At 42.8% G+C, this 14,753-nt stretch overlaps 1 protein-coding gene across 3 annotated transcripts in view; it reads right to left on the bottom strand.

Annotated features, from left to right (window-relative positions):
• Positions 1-1,267: 1,267 nt before the first annotated feature.
• Positions 1,268-14,753, bottom strand: part of LOC139199485 (regulating synaptic membrane exocytosis protein 1-like) — a 69,549-nt gene continuing 56,063 nt past the window's right edge. The window contains exons 19-30 of one of the 3 annotated variants that reach the window (XM_070828563.1): positions 14,596-14,673; positions 14,018-14,083; positions 13,045-13,158; positions 12,387-12,490; positions 11,670-11,773; positions 11,394-11,554; positions 7,812-8,026; positions 4,202-4,346; positions 3,524-3,636; positions 2,736-2,837; positions 2,381-2,520; positions 1,268-2,250 (exon numbers count right to left, since the gene is read on the bottom strand). In XM_070828563.1, coding sequence (XP_070684664.1) covers positions 2,032-2,250; positions 2,381-2,520; positions 2,736-2,837; positions 3,524-3,636; positions 4,202-4,346; positions 7,812-8,026; positions 11,394-11,554; positions 11,670-11,773; positions 12,387-12,490; positions 13,045-13,158; positions 14,018-14,083; positions 14,596-14,673 — 1,561 coding nt within the window. In that variant the 3' untranslated portion in view covers positions 1,268-2,031. Of the gene's footprint in view, positions 2,251-2,380; positions 2,521-2,735; positions 2,838-3,523; positions 3,637-4,201; positions 4,347-7,811; positions 8,027-8,330; positions 8,808-10,773; positions 11,060-11,393; positions 11,555-11,669; positions 11,774-12,386; positions 12,491-13,044; positions 13,159-14,017; positions 14,084-14,595; positions 14,674-14,753 lie in introns of those variants that run through there. The other 2 variants (XM_070828564.1, XM_070828565.1) reach the window with 2 other exon arrangements.

Here is a 14,753-nt window from a genome sequence, read left to right as displayed (position 1 = left end):
AAACCCAGTGAATGGCTGTTGAGTATTTACAGTGTATGACTCTCTGTGTATCTGCATTTATTCTTTATATAACTTAACAGTTTGTGTGTTAACATATCTGAAATCATTATGCTGAAACATAATTCATATTTCCATATAAGTGGATCTGATTTGTACATATTTATTCATACATCATCTCAGCCCCTTGGAGGTATACTATGATGTGGAATAACAGCAAGAGGGGCTGTGAGGTCTGCTCAGTAATACTGTACAGTACAGTACATCTTCCAGAGGGTCGAGGAAAGACATCAACGTAATCTTGGGATTGAGTTTGAGAGACATTCAGCACCGGACTGAGGGACGTGGAATAGACTGCAGTTGAGTTCAAATGTCTAAATGGGAATGGCTTCGGTTTCTTGGTTTTATCTCTTTAATATTCAAGTACGAGCAAACTGTACAACTGCATGCAACATACAAGCGGCCCTACAGTATGTGGAACTAACACACGTATCTAGATCAGTATCTTTTTTTCTGTATCTGTTTCGTTTTACAAAAATGTGCATGCAGCTTGGAACAGGTTCCAAAGTCATGCTGGCCCCGCCCTTGTCCTGGTGGGAGGAGTCTGCGGGCCGAATGGAGGATGAGCATTGGTGTTGGTGTCCCGACAGATCAGTCTGATTGGTTACTTTAACATTCACAGAGATGCACGAGAGAAACTGTGAGCGATTCTTCTTTTCTGGTTGTTTGTTTCGTAATATCTAGACAAAGAAATGAACAAAACCAGCGATGGGATTGCTTCTTTTTTTCCTTTTTTAACTACATGTTTTTTTCAAAAAGTTAAACTTTTTGTTGTAAAAAAATCAAGCTCTTGTGCTTGTGTTTAATTTCAAAAGAATGGAAACTAAGGGTTGGATAGAAACCTGAAACGTGCTGGGGTGAGGGAATGCACTCCCCAAACAATGTGAAAAATTAGATGATCCTATCTTGCTCTTCTGTAGGTGAACAAAGACTTACTTTTTTAAGTTTTTTACAGCGATGTTGTACCCTTGTGATATTTCAAAGTGACATAAATTTCATTTATTGGTCAACCTCCTGGGAGGCCTAATATACATCTATACAAAGACGACTGGCCTTCGACACTGGCCAGTGGTGGAATACGACACTTCACGCTAATCTCACTGTCAAGTGTAAAAATCTAAGCTGTCTCACCATCACCAACCCCCCCTCCCGTCTAACACTTGCAGACATTTAATAGTTTTTATATCCTTTTTTATCTCTTGTGTTTTGTTTTTACTCTCCATGCACACATCAGATTGACAACATTATCATGAGCATTTTACGCACTGTAAAAACATTTTGTGCCAGTAGTAACAAAGGGAAAGAAATGAACGACAAAGCAAACACGCTAAAACAGTGCGGCTTCAGAGCAGCCATGGTAAACATACTGAAAAAAGGGTTTCGACAGAGAGAGGGACCAGTGATGCGGCTCCAAGGTCTAGGCACCAGAAAAAGGCCCTGTGCTTCCAGACTGAATACCCATGCGGAGCACCCTGCATGGGGACAGGAGTGTCTGCAGTCTGTTGGGGTTCTGGAGGAGGCCACTGCAGAGAGGACTGCGCCTCCTGCAGGTGTGGAGGGTGATTACCTCTGTCTCGAGTCCATACATTCCATTGCTTACGTACATTTCTTTGCTATTGTTGATTCAGTTAAAAACCACCCTGCTTCTTTTGATTCTCTGACACTTTTCGTCTCCCGTCTCGAGAGCTACTGCTTGTTGTCCGTCGCCAGCCTTGCTTTTTCAGCATACACAGAGAAAAACTATGAGATTGTTGTTTGAATGGATATGAAACATTGAAATGTGGTGCTCCCAACAACAGACAAAATAAACCACGACAGGAGTGATTGTCAGATCTCAACAAAGCTTTCTCATTGTGACTGTTTCTGATTGTTGTTGTTCTACATTTCCGCCATTTGTTTTGTTTTTGTTTGATTCTCTCTACAATATGTTTCATGAGTCTATCACTCATAGAGCGGCGTAGAGCTGTTGGTCCACTAGGATCGGACCCCGGGGGGTCCGGAGGAGCTGTCGAGTGACGATTGGGAAGCCCGCCGTGTTAGGGAGGCAAGTGTCGGATCCACTAATGAGGATGGTGGGAACAACTTGTACCAACCAATGACTGTGCTTGATAAGTCAAGTTCCTCCAATAAGATTTGTGCAACTCCCATGAAGCTTTTATGGTCCATGCGGCCGTAATCCCCCCATACAATCACCTGAGGGAAAATGTTTTTTTCAGTAAAATTACACAGACGTCTACTTCCTCCTGCTAAAACATATCTTACAGGTATGAATTTGGAAAAAAGATTGCATCTTGTAATGAAGAGAAATACATCTTCGACTCACCTGTAAGACTTTACCCTGTGGGCTTTCCTCAAATAGCAGTGCTTGCTGGTACAGTGGGTCAAGTGTTTTCCGTGCAATCTTGGTTTTCTTTTTGGCTACGTACGCTCCATTATTCAGCAGATAGACCTTGACATATGGAGCTGACGGCAGACACAAAACAATATAAAAGCCATTAGTGAGGAACACAGCGACTCACTGATTTAATCTAGATCACATCTCACAGCAGCTTCGGCTGGGTGTATCTCCTGGATTTCCCTGGATGTAGAGTGTAATAATGTGAAAGAGTGTATGACTGATGTGTTGAGAGAGGAAGGAATTAGTTGCTCTGATATCGGGAGGCCGTTTGGGTCCTCACCAGGGAGGGATTTGGATCCAGGCTTTTGTACGAGTCCTCGAGCTCTGATGACTTCCACCTCCAGCTGACCCTTTTTCTCCATCATACCGATCTGGATGTCACCTGAGTCCGCAGAGAAGTGAAAAGGTGATTGGTTTAATACAACATGAAGAGATCAATGACAGCACATACTACAGTGCTAAAGGTGCTGGCAGCTGCCTTATGGGTCATGGGGGGGGGCTGGAGCCAATCCCAGCTGACACTGGCTGAAAGGCAGGGTACAGCCTGGACTGGTCACCAGTCAACTGCAGAGCTGACACACAGAGACATACAACCAGTTACACACACACACACACACACACACGGACAATTTAGAGTCACCAATTAACCTGCATGTGTATCCCCCCTCTTGCCCAGTGTCAGCTGGGATTGGCTCCAGCCCCCCCACAGCCCTTAAGGACAAGCGGCATAAACAATGGATGGATTTATATTCTTATGTTATTATTATCATTATACTTATTTGAAGGGGATTTTTCTTAATTAGTGATGGCAATAGAGATAATAGTTAATGATAGATATATATTGAATATATGTTAAAATGTATAGAATTAATAATCAATAACATTTATTTAAAAAGAAACATAAGTGAAAACGATTTTAAAAAAAGAAAAGAAAAAGGGAAAGAATTAAAAATGTTAATTTAAAGGGTTAGATGTTAAACTGAGATCTGAGAGGAGAGGAGAGGAGAGGAGAGGAGAGGAGAGGAGAGGAGAGGAGAGGAGAGGAGAGGAGAGTCTGCAGTGTTTTACCTATGGCAGGAGTAGCCAGTGTTTGCCTTCCCACTAACTGAGCCGGTCCCAGTCCATCCAGGAAGTCACTGAACTGGCTGCTGGCACCGAGGTTCACTCCAGAGAAGATCAAGCTAAATGCATAAAGACATTCATTTCAGAAAAAATGACCAATAGAAAGTATCTGAATACACCATAAAGACAGCAGTGGTCCCTCTTTAGTCCATTACTCTTGGTGGTGTCTGTACACAGTCAGCATAATTTGAGACTTCAGAGCTCATTTTGTTGCTTTCAGGAAGACCCATTTGCTGCTAGACAATCCATCACAGAAAACACCAGGCATTCATTTGATTCAGTCAAAGTTTGTGTTTCATCATCATCAAGTTTGTTTTTACATTGTGCTCATTATATTCCACTTTTTCCATGTTTACTGTCAGTCAGTTGACACAAACAGGCAGAAATAAAAGTCTACTAGTGGATACAGTCCCTCTTACTGTCACATCCACATCATCTTATTAAGGGTGGTTTAACTGGGTACAACAGCTGTTCATTTCAAGTTACAGTTACAGAAGATAAAGGAGGGAAGTGTAAGGAGGGAGGTGAAAGGGAGGGAGTGAGGGAGGGAGGGAGGAAGGGAGGTGAGAGTGCGTAGATGGCTGCTGGACGGCGATCAGAAGAGGAAGTGTGTGATTTACTGACTTCCCCTCAGAGTTGTAGCTGTTCATGCTGCCATTGTTGGACTCTCTGCTGGGCTGGCGGCTCATGTTCCTGGTCAGCTCTACTGCCATGCCGGTCTCTGTGCTCCTCTGGATAGGTGCACCCTTCTCCTTCTTACTCTTTCCCTCTGGATGAAAAAGAGGTGAACAAGAGTTGAAGTTATTTTCCACCTTTATTTACCTAGAAGGAAATGTGCAGATATCTTATTTTTGAACTCTTTGTGTTGTGTTCTGATTCTGATTTAGTACGTTTGGTACAAGTTCTCTCTGTCAAAGACAAACATGATAATCTACTGTTGTCCACTGAGGCAGAGGTGAAGCTAAACAGCATCTCTTTTTCCTTATAGGTCAATTTAATCATCTGAAATTGACAAAATTACAATTGATGTTGATTTCTTAAATAATAGGTCGACATTCTGGGAATCAGCTGTGAACCTTTCGTGTCGACAGGTTGGGACTTTTCTATGTCGTAAAAAATTTCTAAAATAAAAATGTTAATGTCCTCTTTGAGTGGGAGTTGCCCCACCCATCACCGCCTCAGCCCCTTTGCCCACTTGCCACGACCAGTGTGTATGCTAAGCTAAGTTAGCTGTATATCACCACCACCAAATGAGAGTTGTGTCACTTTGACATATTGGGAAATGTGGTGAGAGTCACATGATTAAACGTCTCCTTTCAGCACAATTTCACTGCTCATGTAACACAACACGTCTCATTTAGAACATGGAAAATCACAGAGGATAAGACAATCATGTCCTTTAATCATTGCCGTATGAGATGTCCTAACATTTAGTCCAGTATGGGTCAAGGAATATATATGCAAGACTACATTTCCCCCAATGCATCTTTTGTAAGACCTCCCCCTTCCCAGTTAGTGCTCACATCGACGGTGGTTTGTAATACAGGCTTTCTGATTTCTGAATTTTTACTCTCAAAACCAAAGGCGTGTAGACCCCTGATGACATCATCTTAACGAAAAGGACATTACACAACTGGTAAAATTGGAGGATTGCACATTTAAATGTTTACAGCCCCACAATATGTTTCATTTAGAACATAATGAATAATAAACAGTATAGAATCAAATCAAATAATAGGATTAAGAAAAAGATCCCCTCTATCCCATGTTGTGGTCAAAGGCATCACTTTGCATTGAAAAGCAGTGGGGACATAAGGGCTCAGATGGAAAACCCTTTTATAAACGGCCCTGAACATATATGATTTCATGTAATGTAACAGCAGAGTCAGTATGAGGTCAGTGTGGATAATTGCTTCTGGGAAAAACTGCATAAAGGTGAATCATAAGGGGATAGCCTAAGCCACAACACAGCTGACAATAACTCAGCATGAAATGCACAACAACGTCATCCATATATGCATCACAATCGCAGTTGCAACACCATGTTACGCAAAGAATGGCAATGTGACATCTACAGTAGAAAACACCAGTCAGCCCAGTGATAACAACATCCAATACCACTAAAATATGACACAATACAAACAAGACTAACAACGGTGGCTGCAGACAATAAATCAACCTTACGCAACCTCACCTCATGCTCACATGACTTTTTCTGGACAATCTGTCTCGTCTCGTAGGGATGTTTTGTTATTGTACAAAAAAAAGTCTTCTCAAAGCACTCTCATTTGTTAGTTAACATTTTTCTTAGTGCAAGCTATTTTTCAGAATATTTTTAACAATGTATGCCTTTAAGAAAATTCTGGGACAAAATCAACCGGATCAAAAAGTGGTAGGGGTGGTGGACATGCCCCCAGAGGTCCCACTGTAGATGAAACAAATCAGCTTCCAGAGCACATTTATCAATGGGGTAAAGCCTTTTTCATATCAAACACTAAAGCAGTAGAAAGAGAAAGAAAGTAATCTGAAGACAGACCACAGATTCAGTTAAGGGCTCTGTGATCTCTCCCTCTGAAGCATGGCCAAAGTCGCACCCATGTCCTGTTGAATCTGGTAATCAGCAGTAAACAGGAAATTGTAGGGCAGAAAAACAACCCAAACAATACGGTGTGGCATCTTAGACTGTGGTGCGTCCACAATCTGACTCATAATAGTGGAATGTATGGTGCAAAGAGAAGAATGTAACAATGTGTTTGAGCCTCTCTTGTATATGCTGAGTATGCAATGTTTTCTATCCAGTTTAACATCCAGCAGGTGAGGTGGTCGACAGCACTTAAACAGCCTGAGTAATATATAACCCACCATAAAATGAATTATCGCCTCGTAATCACAGAAAGACCTTAAGTTTAGAAACTCAAGCATAAGTTGTCCTTACCTGTTTTTGCTCCCATCCATCATGAAAAGGAAAAGATTTTTCAAATTAGAGTTGATCTCTCTGCTATCTCTACTTCCTCGCTCTCCTCTCTATCCCAAAAGACCCCCTCAGGCCCAGCGGTCTCTAATGGCTTTTTATGTCCACTACAAAGAGGGGGAGTACAGCGTTCGGCTTTCATCAGCAGTCTTACACCCTCCCTGTGTTAAAAGTGCATGCTGGACTGGTCACTGTGTGACTGGGAGCTGAGCTGCGAGGGGCTCTCAGTGAAACTCTCCAAAACATTGTATTTGGTTGTCTTCACAGCGAGCGCTGGGCCAGCAGAGGTTTTGCTTTTACAGAACAAAATAACACTTGCCATTTGTGGTGCTTTGGTACGTTCCGCTCCTCAGGACAGATTTTCTAGATGTGAAAGGATGTCTCTATGTGAAATACCGTCTCATAATCCAGTGAAAGATGCAGATTCTAAGGCATAGATTACATGCTGTGTACTTTTGGGTTTGAATGCAGCATGGTGTTTGTGTTGTCCAAGTTTTGGCTCTAGCGCCTCTAAACCCTTCTGGTTATGTAATCTCTGCTCTGGTTGGCAGGTTGAAAATTGACAAAATGTATTCTTTAAAAGGTTCCCCCGACAGTGATTTCTTTAATATTGCACTTCCATAAAGTTGGAGGACTCACAAGTGGCACATTACAAAATAATGGTCAAAATCAGTGCAGAAAAGAAATTGCTATCAACAACTTGATAACATCTGTTATCAGGTAACCATGATGACATCACTGTGACAACATCAGGTGGATCATTTTCTATTGACTTGTCAAACCGTGTCTAGAGCCACAGAAAAAAAAAATGCAGCTATTTTCCCATGCAGGATGATTTATTCCACACATAAAGCCATTTTTCAGTGCTATCTTTTTACAGCCATGCTAAAAAAAACCCTGCTTACTTGAAAATGAAATGGGTCAAAATTAAACAGGGAAAGCACTTAAATTAGTTTTGGGGTCAGACTTAAGGAATACGTGTGAACAAGTTGGCAGACCGTATCAACTTGTCTTGTCTGGTTGGGTCTGGACTGTGGGGCAGAAGACTGAAACCCTTTAAAACCCTTCTGTGGAACGTCCTTCCTCCTTTTGTTTCCTCCTCCTTGTTACTATTGTTACTATTATGAACATTCATATTTTCTACTAATATTATTTCCAATAATATTTAGTGTCCACCATATGTTTGGGATATATCACATACAGTAGAACCAGTGGGCTACATAGTCACTACTGTGACTACTTAGTGTTGCCATGGCGACTCACCGGGGCCGCTGATCTGTGAAGTGCTGCGGCTGCGACGGTTGCCAACAATGGCCACCACCCGTGCACTGAGGCTGGAGCGTCTCTTCTTGCTGCCACCCCCCACTGTGCCCAGCGCTGTGTCTGATTGGCTGCCGTCGGTGCGCTCCTGGGTGTAGATCTCTCCGCTCACGCTGGAACTCTTGAGCATGCTGCGGCCCACCGATCGTATCTGCCGGCTGGAGAGAGAAGACACTGGGTGACACTGTGATCTGGTGTGATGGAGAGGGGGTGTTATTAGGGTCTCTGTAAGTTCCTCTATACTGTACCTTCATTTTAGTAGCACACAAAAACAGCATGGTTGGCAAGAAGTGGTAGATGATGATAACTGCAATATTTCAAACTGACCCTGGTTGAGGATTGATTTTAATCAAACAATCAAAAAGAAAACATCCAGATCCCAGACAAGGGAAGTGATGACAGACAAATCCTCTATCCTACCAAATAACCAATAGTAACACATAAACTAAAGTCTTTGGTAGGGTAACATTATTGTGCTTTCATTTGGACAATGCCTGGCAAATAAGATTGAAATAAAATGCTATGACAGTCCAATAATAATAATAATCAGGTCATCTATTAAAGTTCAGCCTTCTCAAACGAGCAACTATACGCGAGCAGAAGCCCCAGAGCGTTCGATGCTGCCTCCTAGGAGTTTGGAGGAGCTGCCGCATGTCCATCCCCTCACAGGGGGTCAAAGTGCTGCAGGAGAGCCCAGCTATGCTGCTGCTATCACCCACAGCCTGCAGTCCCAGCATGCCCCTGATAGTCACAGTCTCCAGGGAAGCCAGGGAACTGGAATTGGGAAGGGGGAGGGTGGTCTGAGGCCTCTCCACCGCCCCCTGCAGGGGGGTTAGGGAAGGTCGCGGTGCTACAGAGGGAGATGGGAGGGGAGGGTCCAGTTCTTGAGCATGGATGGGGTCCTGGAGGCAACAGCACAGGATGCATGCAAGGACCGATCTGAGACATGCAGAGGGGATCGCACAAACATACACACAGACACAGGCACAGAAAACAGGGGCCAAATATGACAAAAATGGTTTTAAAAAAATATGCAATTCAAGTTTGTTGTTTTGGGCTTAAAAGCCTACATGTGTCTTTAGGCCTGATATTTTGTCATTTTAAAAATGTATGGATATCAGCAGGGAAATGTATCTTTCTGTGTAGCTTCATTCTGAAATGTCAACCTTTTGAAATACAAGTGATACTAAGTACATGCAAACAAATGCACTGAAAGGAAGGAAATCTGATTATTCTTCTCCATTTAAGCAAAAAAGTGAGCAGCGTCCAGTGAATTATTTGAAACCAATGAGAGTCAAAAATGTAGGTTTATGAGGATGGAGGACAAGGTTGAAGGACATGAAATCTAATAATAAATAAGAGGAGGGTAAGGAGGGTTCTGTGTGTCAGTGCAACCTCGTGCCACCTGTTTACATTCATCTATATACTTACTTCCATAGATCTATCATCAAACTGTCCTGAGGAACATGTATACAGGTATCAATAGCCAACTGAGTGAAAACTAACCTGAAGCCAGCCGTCACTATATCACTGGATTACTACATCATAGCCCCTTGTCTGAATTATAGATATTATATATTATGGTCATGATAGGCTTCCTCAAACTAACTGATTAGTTTCTATTAATGGTCGCTGACTCTATTGTCTGCTTATTTGAATTCCAGAGAACTGCTGTTTATTTCATTTCTCTCTCTCTCTCTCTCTCTCTCTCTCTCTCTCTCTCTCTCTCTCTCTCTCTCTCTCTCTCTCTACAGTGCTCCTGCACCCACTTCATCTGTGATCTTTGTTACACAACACATATTTTCTCTCCAATAATCTTCAGCACATATGTACACATTCATGTGGGGGCGTAACAATTTATGACTATAATATTTAGAACAACTGCAGGTGCATGTTTGCGTGTCCACATACATTTGGCCACATGTTTGTTATAGCGCATGTTTTTTTTAACTGACAAATGTTTATTGAAGAAGAAAATATCTGTTTTTCACACGAGTGAGGCCACACGGTCTCTTTTACACACTTTCTTCATCTCCGTCTCTTGAAAGTGTGTCAAAGGCCGTGGGGTTGTGCTTTTATAACGCTCTATTTGGATTGATCTGTGGTAAGGCCATAAAGAACAGGGCCCTCTCTCTCCTCCTCCCAGACCTCAATACGTTAGCTGGCTAATAAGCTGCACTACATCACCACCTGGTCCACTGAGGACCACTGGGATAGGGTCGTTTGTCCCTGTCAGCACATTGCTACTGGTCAGCTGGGAATGTGCATGTGTGTGTGTGTGTGAGTGTATGAGTTTGTGAGGGAGTGTGTTCACACAAAGAGAACGTGATGTTCTTTGTGAGTTTTTATTTTCATCTATGTTTTAATTCTTTATTTCAGCTCATTTTTGCAAATGTTTAGTTTTAATTTAATTTCAAATAATTATTATGTGTTTCGCGTTTTTGCCTGTACTTTTGACAGGACTGTTTTGTTAATGCATGAATACATATTAACACAGATTCCTCATGTTGGGATGACTTCAGATTAGTTTTTAATACAGCAGGCTGACGATCCCACCCACTGAAAACCTGAATCCACCTTGCTGTCCACCGTTGTTGTTATCTCACCAACACTGGCTCTAGTAATAAGATGTCAAAACACGACTGCAAAACATGTTCCAAAATGTGATCACATGATTTCAGTAAAATAAGCTAACTGCACCTCAGAAATAAGCAAGGAGAAGATACTTCAGCAGGAAGGTTTAACCCAGTATCTACCCAGCTTAAGCGTCCTTCTGCATCCAGACATGTTCAAACTAACCTCTGACCTAAGTCTGGAGGTTGCAAGCAAAAAGAAAATAACTCCCCTACAGAGATCAACTCCCAGTAAGCAATTGTCTATAATTGCTACCATTAGAAAGTTTCCGTTGAGTGCTGATGTCTTTAACGAACAGGGATATAGGGCTTCTATCTTGGGGCTCAAGTCCTGGTTATGTGGTGAGAAGATGGATCACCTGCCATTATCACTGAATTCACCATCTGGGATCTATTGATCTTTACCTGGACTCCCTCGTGTCTCCAGCTACAGTGTGTCTCCTGCGCTTCAACTCCTCAGAGAAACGTCTCTTTCCTGTCGCCCTCCTCCTCTCCTCCTCTCCATTCACCCCCCACGAGATCCTCCTGTCCTTCTTCTCCTCCTCTAATGACTTGGATCTGAGTTCAGTTTGTTTGGATTTCCACCATTCATTGTTTGTTTCCACATGTTTGTGTGTGTGTGTGTGAGTGTGTGTGTGAGAGAGAGGATAGAGGAGACAGAGCGAGGCCGAAGGACAGAAACATGCAGCAGTTGTCATGCAGAAATAAAGCAGAAAGACATACAGTGATTAGCATGCATGTAAGATACAATTTACCCAAACATTGAGGCTTATTTCAAAAACATTGAACAGACTGTATGTGGATGGATGACTGCGATTAAACTAGGATGGACTGACTGGAACCCACAGCGCCCTGAACATGTGACAGAATGTGATAGCCCATGAGAACTGACCTGAGTCGTCCCCCGGGCCGCTCTGATTGGATAGACATGTAGCTGTTGCTACTGAGGCGGGAGGTACTGCTGGCACGGGAGAGGGCCGACCCATCGCTCATATCGCTGTCTGATGACCTGGCTGACATGTTGTCGCTGCTACGCCTCTGTTCTGCGTACATCTATGAAAAGAGATAACGAGGTGTGGAGTGAGAGAGAAGTGTTGATTTTGTTCAAACTGAAAAAATACAGAGGGAGGAGGGATCTGAAGAATGAATGGAAAACGCGGATACTGACCTCCCGTTTGATCTTGAGGTCCGTCTCAGGGTCGTGGGAGGCTGAAGGCCGGTAGGAATGTACTTTCATCTGCAGCTGTCGGGCTCGCTCCTCGACTGCAAGGGCTGAGACAAATAAAGAGTGAGTGAAACGGGACATGGACAGTCAAAGAGAAAAGCAGTGTGTTCAGGTTTCAGGCGAGGGATTATCTTAAAGATGCAGGTTCTGGTTTCTGACACTAGATGGGGCATGATGTGCACTGATAGCACATCAAATGGCCTCATGATGGCTTCTGACCCTAACCTGCCAATGTGAAGTTGCGATGTTATATTGTCACCTACACCTGTCTGTACACTGTACATTATTATACTCCACACATTAAACCTGACCCACCTGGCAGTTAAAACAAGCAAGGCCTGCTGAGATGGTTGTGTGTGGGGATTGTGCTCAGTATGGTTGTGAGGCACGCTTATTACTATTGCATGAGTAAAGAACTATACTTCTGTGGATATAGATTTTCCTCTAATTTTTAAATTCTAATAAAAAGGCACAAAGTTAAGGCAGTTCCTTAGACAAGAGTGATGCTTTAGTCAGTCTTAGAAGTCTTTCATGCTGTATGTATTTTAAGGTGTAACAGATTATCTCAGTGACTAACACAGCTTTATAATGTTGTTTTCTGTGTCCCGTGGCCCTTATCACTTCTAGAACCTAGCCTATATCCTTACACACACAGCATACCTTGCTCTATGCTGCTGCTTTTTGCAGGGAGTTGAGGCAGCTGTCTGCCCCTGCGACCTGATGAGGGAGTGCCCGTTGGAGAGGGGCTGCCATGTGGGTGTGCTCTGACAGACAGGAACATAGAGACACAAGGAGATGGGAAAGGACATATAGAAACATCTTATTATAACGTATTCATCAGTAATTGAAGTGAAGCCTAAAACTGAATCATAGAGAAAATAAACAAATGGGCAGCATTAAAGGTCAAAGGTCACAAGAGGAATGGATCAGAATCATCAGTAAAGGTGTAGGAAAAGTAAAGGAAGTGGTGAGTGATGAGTGTTTACAGGTGGTATGCACAGTTTCTCAGTATTTCAATGTCTCCCACTGTATTACTGTTTAGTGGTGAGTGGTACATTAATACAATAAACTTTACTATCCACAGCTTCATACCTGATGGTACCTCATTACACAAACACACATAAACCACCATTGAAAAGCATAAGGATATCTTAATTCTTGGAATTGTGTTATCAAATATGAACACTGAACATTGTGGCTTCCTAAGATATGTCATTTTCACGTAGTACTTGTGCATACAGTATTACCACACTCAGTGTGACTTAGTGGACATCAGCACACAGGGGAGTGGAGGTGTACTGCTGGCAGTAGCATGCACCTGTCTAGCTGTGGCGAGTTTGGGCAGGACCCAGCCAGGGCTGTCTGGCCAAAGGGCCTCAGTGGGCCCCCTCTCCCCCTACTGCCCCTCAGGATAGAGGTGGGCTGGATACGACTGCCATCAGCAAATAAAAAGAAATGAAAATATAAAACCTTATGAATAAAGCAAAATTAAATCAAATGAAAATGATACAAGATATGTTATTCATTGTGAGGCTCTGTATAGCATTGTTTGGACTGAGCAGAGGTGCATATTGAAAAGGGTGTCCGCACAGAGGACAGTGGGCTTTATGGTTGAACTCAAGTACTAAAATAAAATAATATTATGCCTTAACAGTATTGTTAAAGCAATAGTTTTTCACATTTATATAGCACTCTCGTGTCTGTATGGTAAATATAGTCTAGTCTGGTAGTCTGCCTGTTCACCAGTTAATAGTATACCTCATTTGTTTAATCTGCACAAAACAGAAGTGTAAAAAGGACAGTTTTACAGTTTCATGGGGGGCTGCATACCCCTGCGCTCAGCAAAAAAAAAAATCAATTAACCATCACTATTGCATGTTATGCATCACTATATAATTCGTGAGCTTTAAAGGTGCTGGCATGCAGATTTTTCCTAACTTAATTCCAAGCATGTAAGCCAACCAACACAACATTAAAGCACCTGGAAACCTAAAAGTGTGCAAACTTACATTAATATGGGAAAAAAGTGTAAAATCAAATCAGAATCAGATTATGAATACTGGACTGTGAGCGCGTGTTTCTGTACTATATTAAGAGGAAGCTTTGTTGATTTTCAGCTAGCGTTCAAGTAAGGCACGATGAAAATCAATAAACCGGTCACAGACGATATCATCCCTCCAGAGAAAAGAGACAAAGCGACAGAAATGAGAAGAGATTGTTGTAAATAAGGTTTGTGAGTGAGTGAGTGAGTGAGTGAATGAATGAATGAATGAATGAATGAATGATCTTACCTGTCCCCCTCAAGGCTTTTTTTGCTGCCCCTTTGACAGTTTGGACTTGATGAATTGCTACACTGCCTGTGACAGTAAACAGCAGCCACAGAGAGAGGAAGAAAAACAAACACGATATGGAGAATGACGACGCACAGAATGCTAAAACTGAGCTTTCACTGATGTGTTGGATCTAATGCAAAAGGCTCAAACTGAGACTTTGGTTTTTGTGGCTTGTAAAAGCTATTTAGCTGAGAATTGCACATTCCATTAACCGTTTCACCACCAGCAACAATGTTACAGAAGGAGAAGCACTTTCAAGCCAGAGAAGTGGGGGAATTACGAAAAGGAGCTCAGCAGAAAGAGCAGGTGCAGCGGAATAAAGAAGGGATTTCACAGCCTTAGACCACAAATATTTACAGGGAAAGGAAAGAAACAATGCCGATCACAACCAAGATCTATGCAATGCTATCATCTGCGGGGTGAGCTCTGGGCTACAGCACAGGCTTCGAAGGTACAAGCAGGCAAGCAGAGCTGTGGCGCAGTGTTTTAGTAGGTGGGTGCAGCGCGGGGGGCGGGGGGGGGCAGGCCTGGTGTACCTGTCTTCCTCAGGGGCCACATGTTCTACTAAGATCCTGGGGCTTGGGGGAGTCTTGCGGGGCAAAGAGTTGGAGCACCTGGAGGGGCGGAAGGGTGGAAGGAGGCAGAATCCCAAGGCAGGAACACCAGGAGAGGTTGTTATGAGTGAATGACAGTC

The sequence above is a fragment of the Pempheris klunzingeri genome, chromosome 3 (genome assembly GCF_042242105.1).
Source record: "Pempheris klunzingeri isolate RE-2024b chromosome 3, fPemKlu1.hap1, whole genome shotgun sequence".
NCBI classification, from domain to species: Eukaryota; Metazoa; Chordata; class Actinopteri; order Acropomatiformes; family Pempheridae; genus Pempheris; species Pempheris klunzingeri.
The sequence above is the reverse complement of the archived record's forward strand: the minus strand, read 5'-3'. Positions and strand labels throughout refer to the sequence as shown.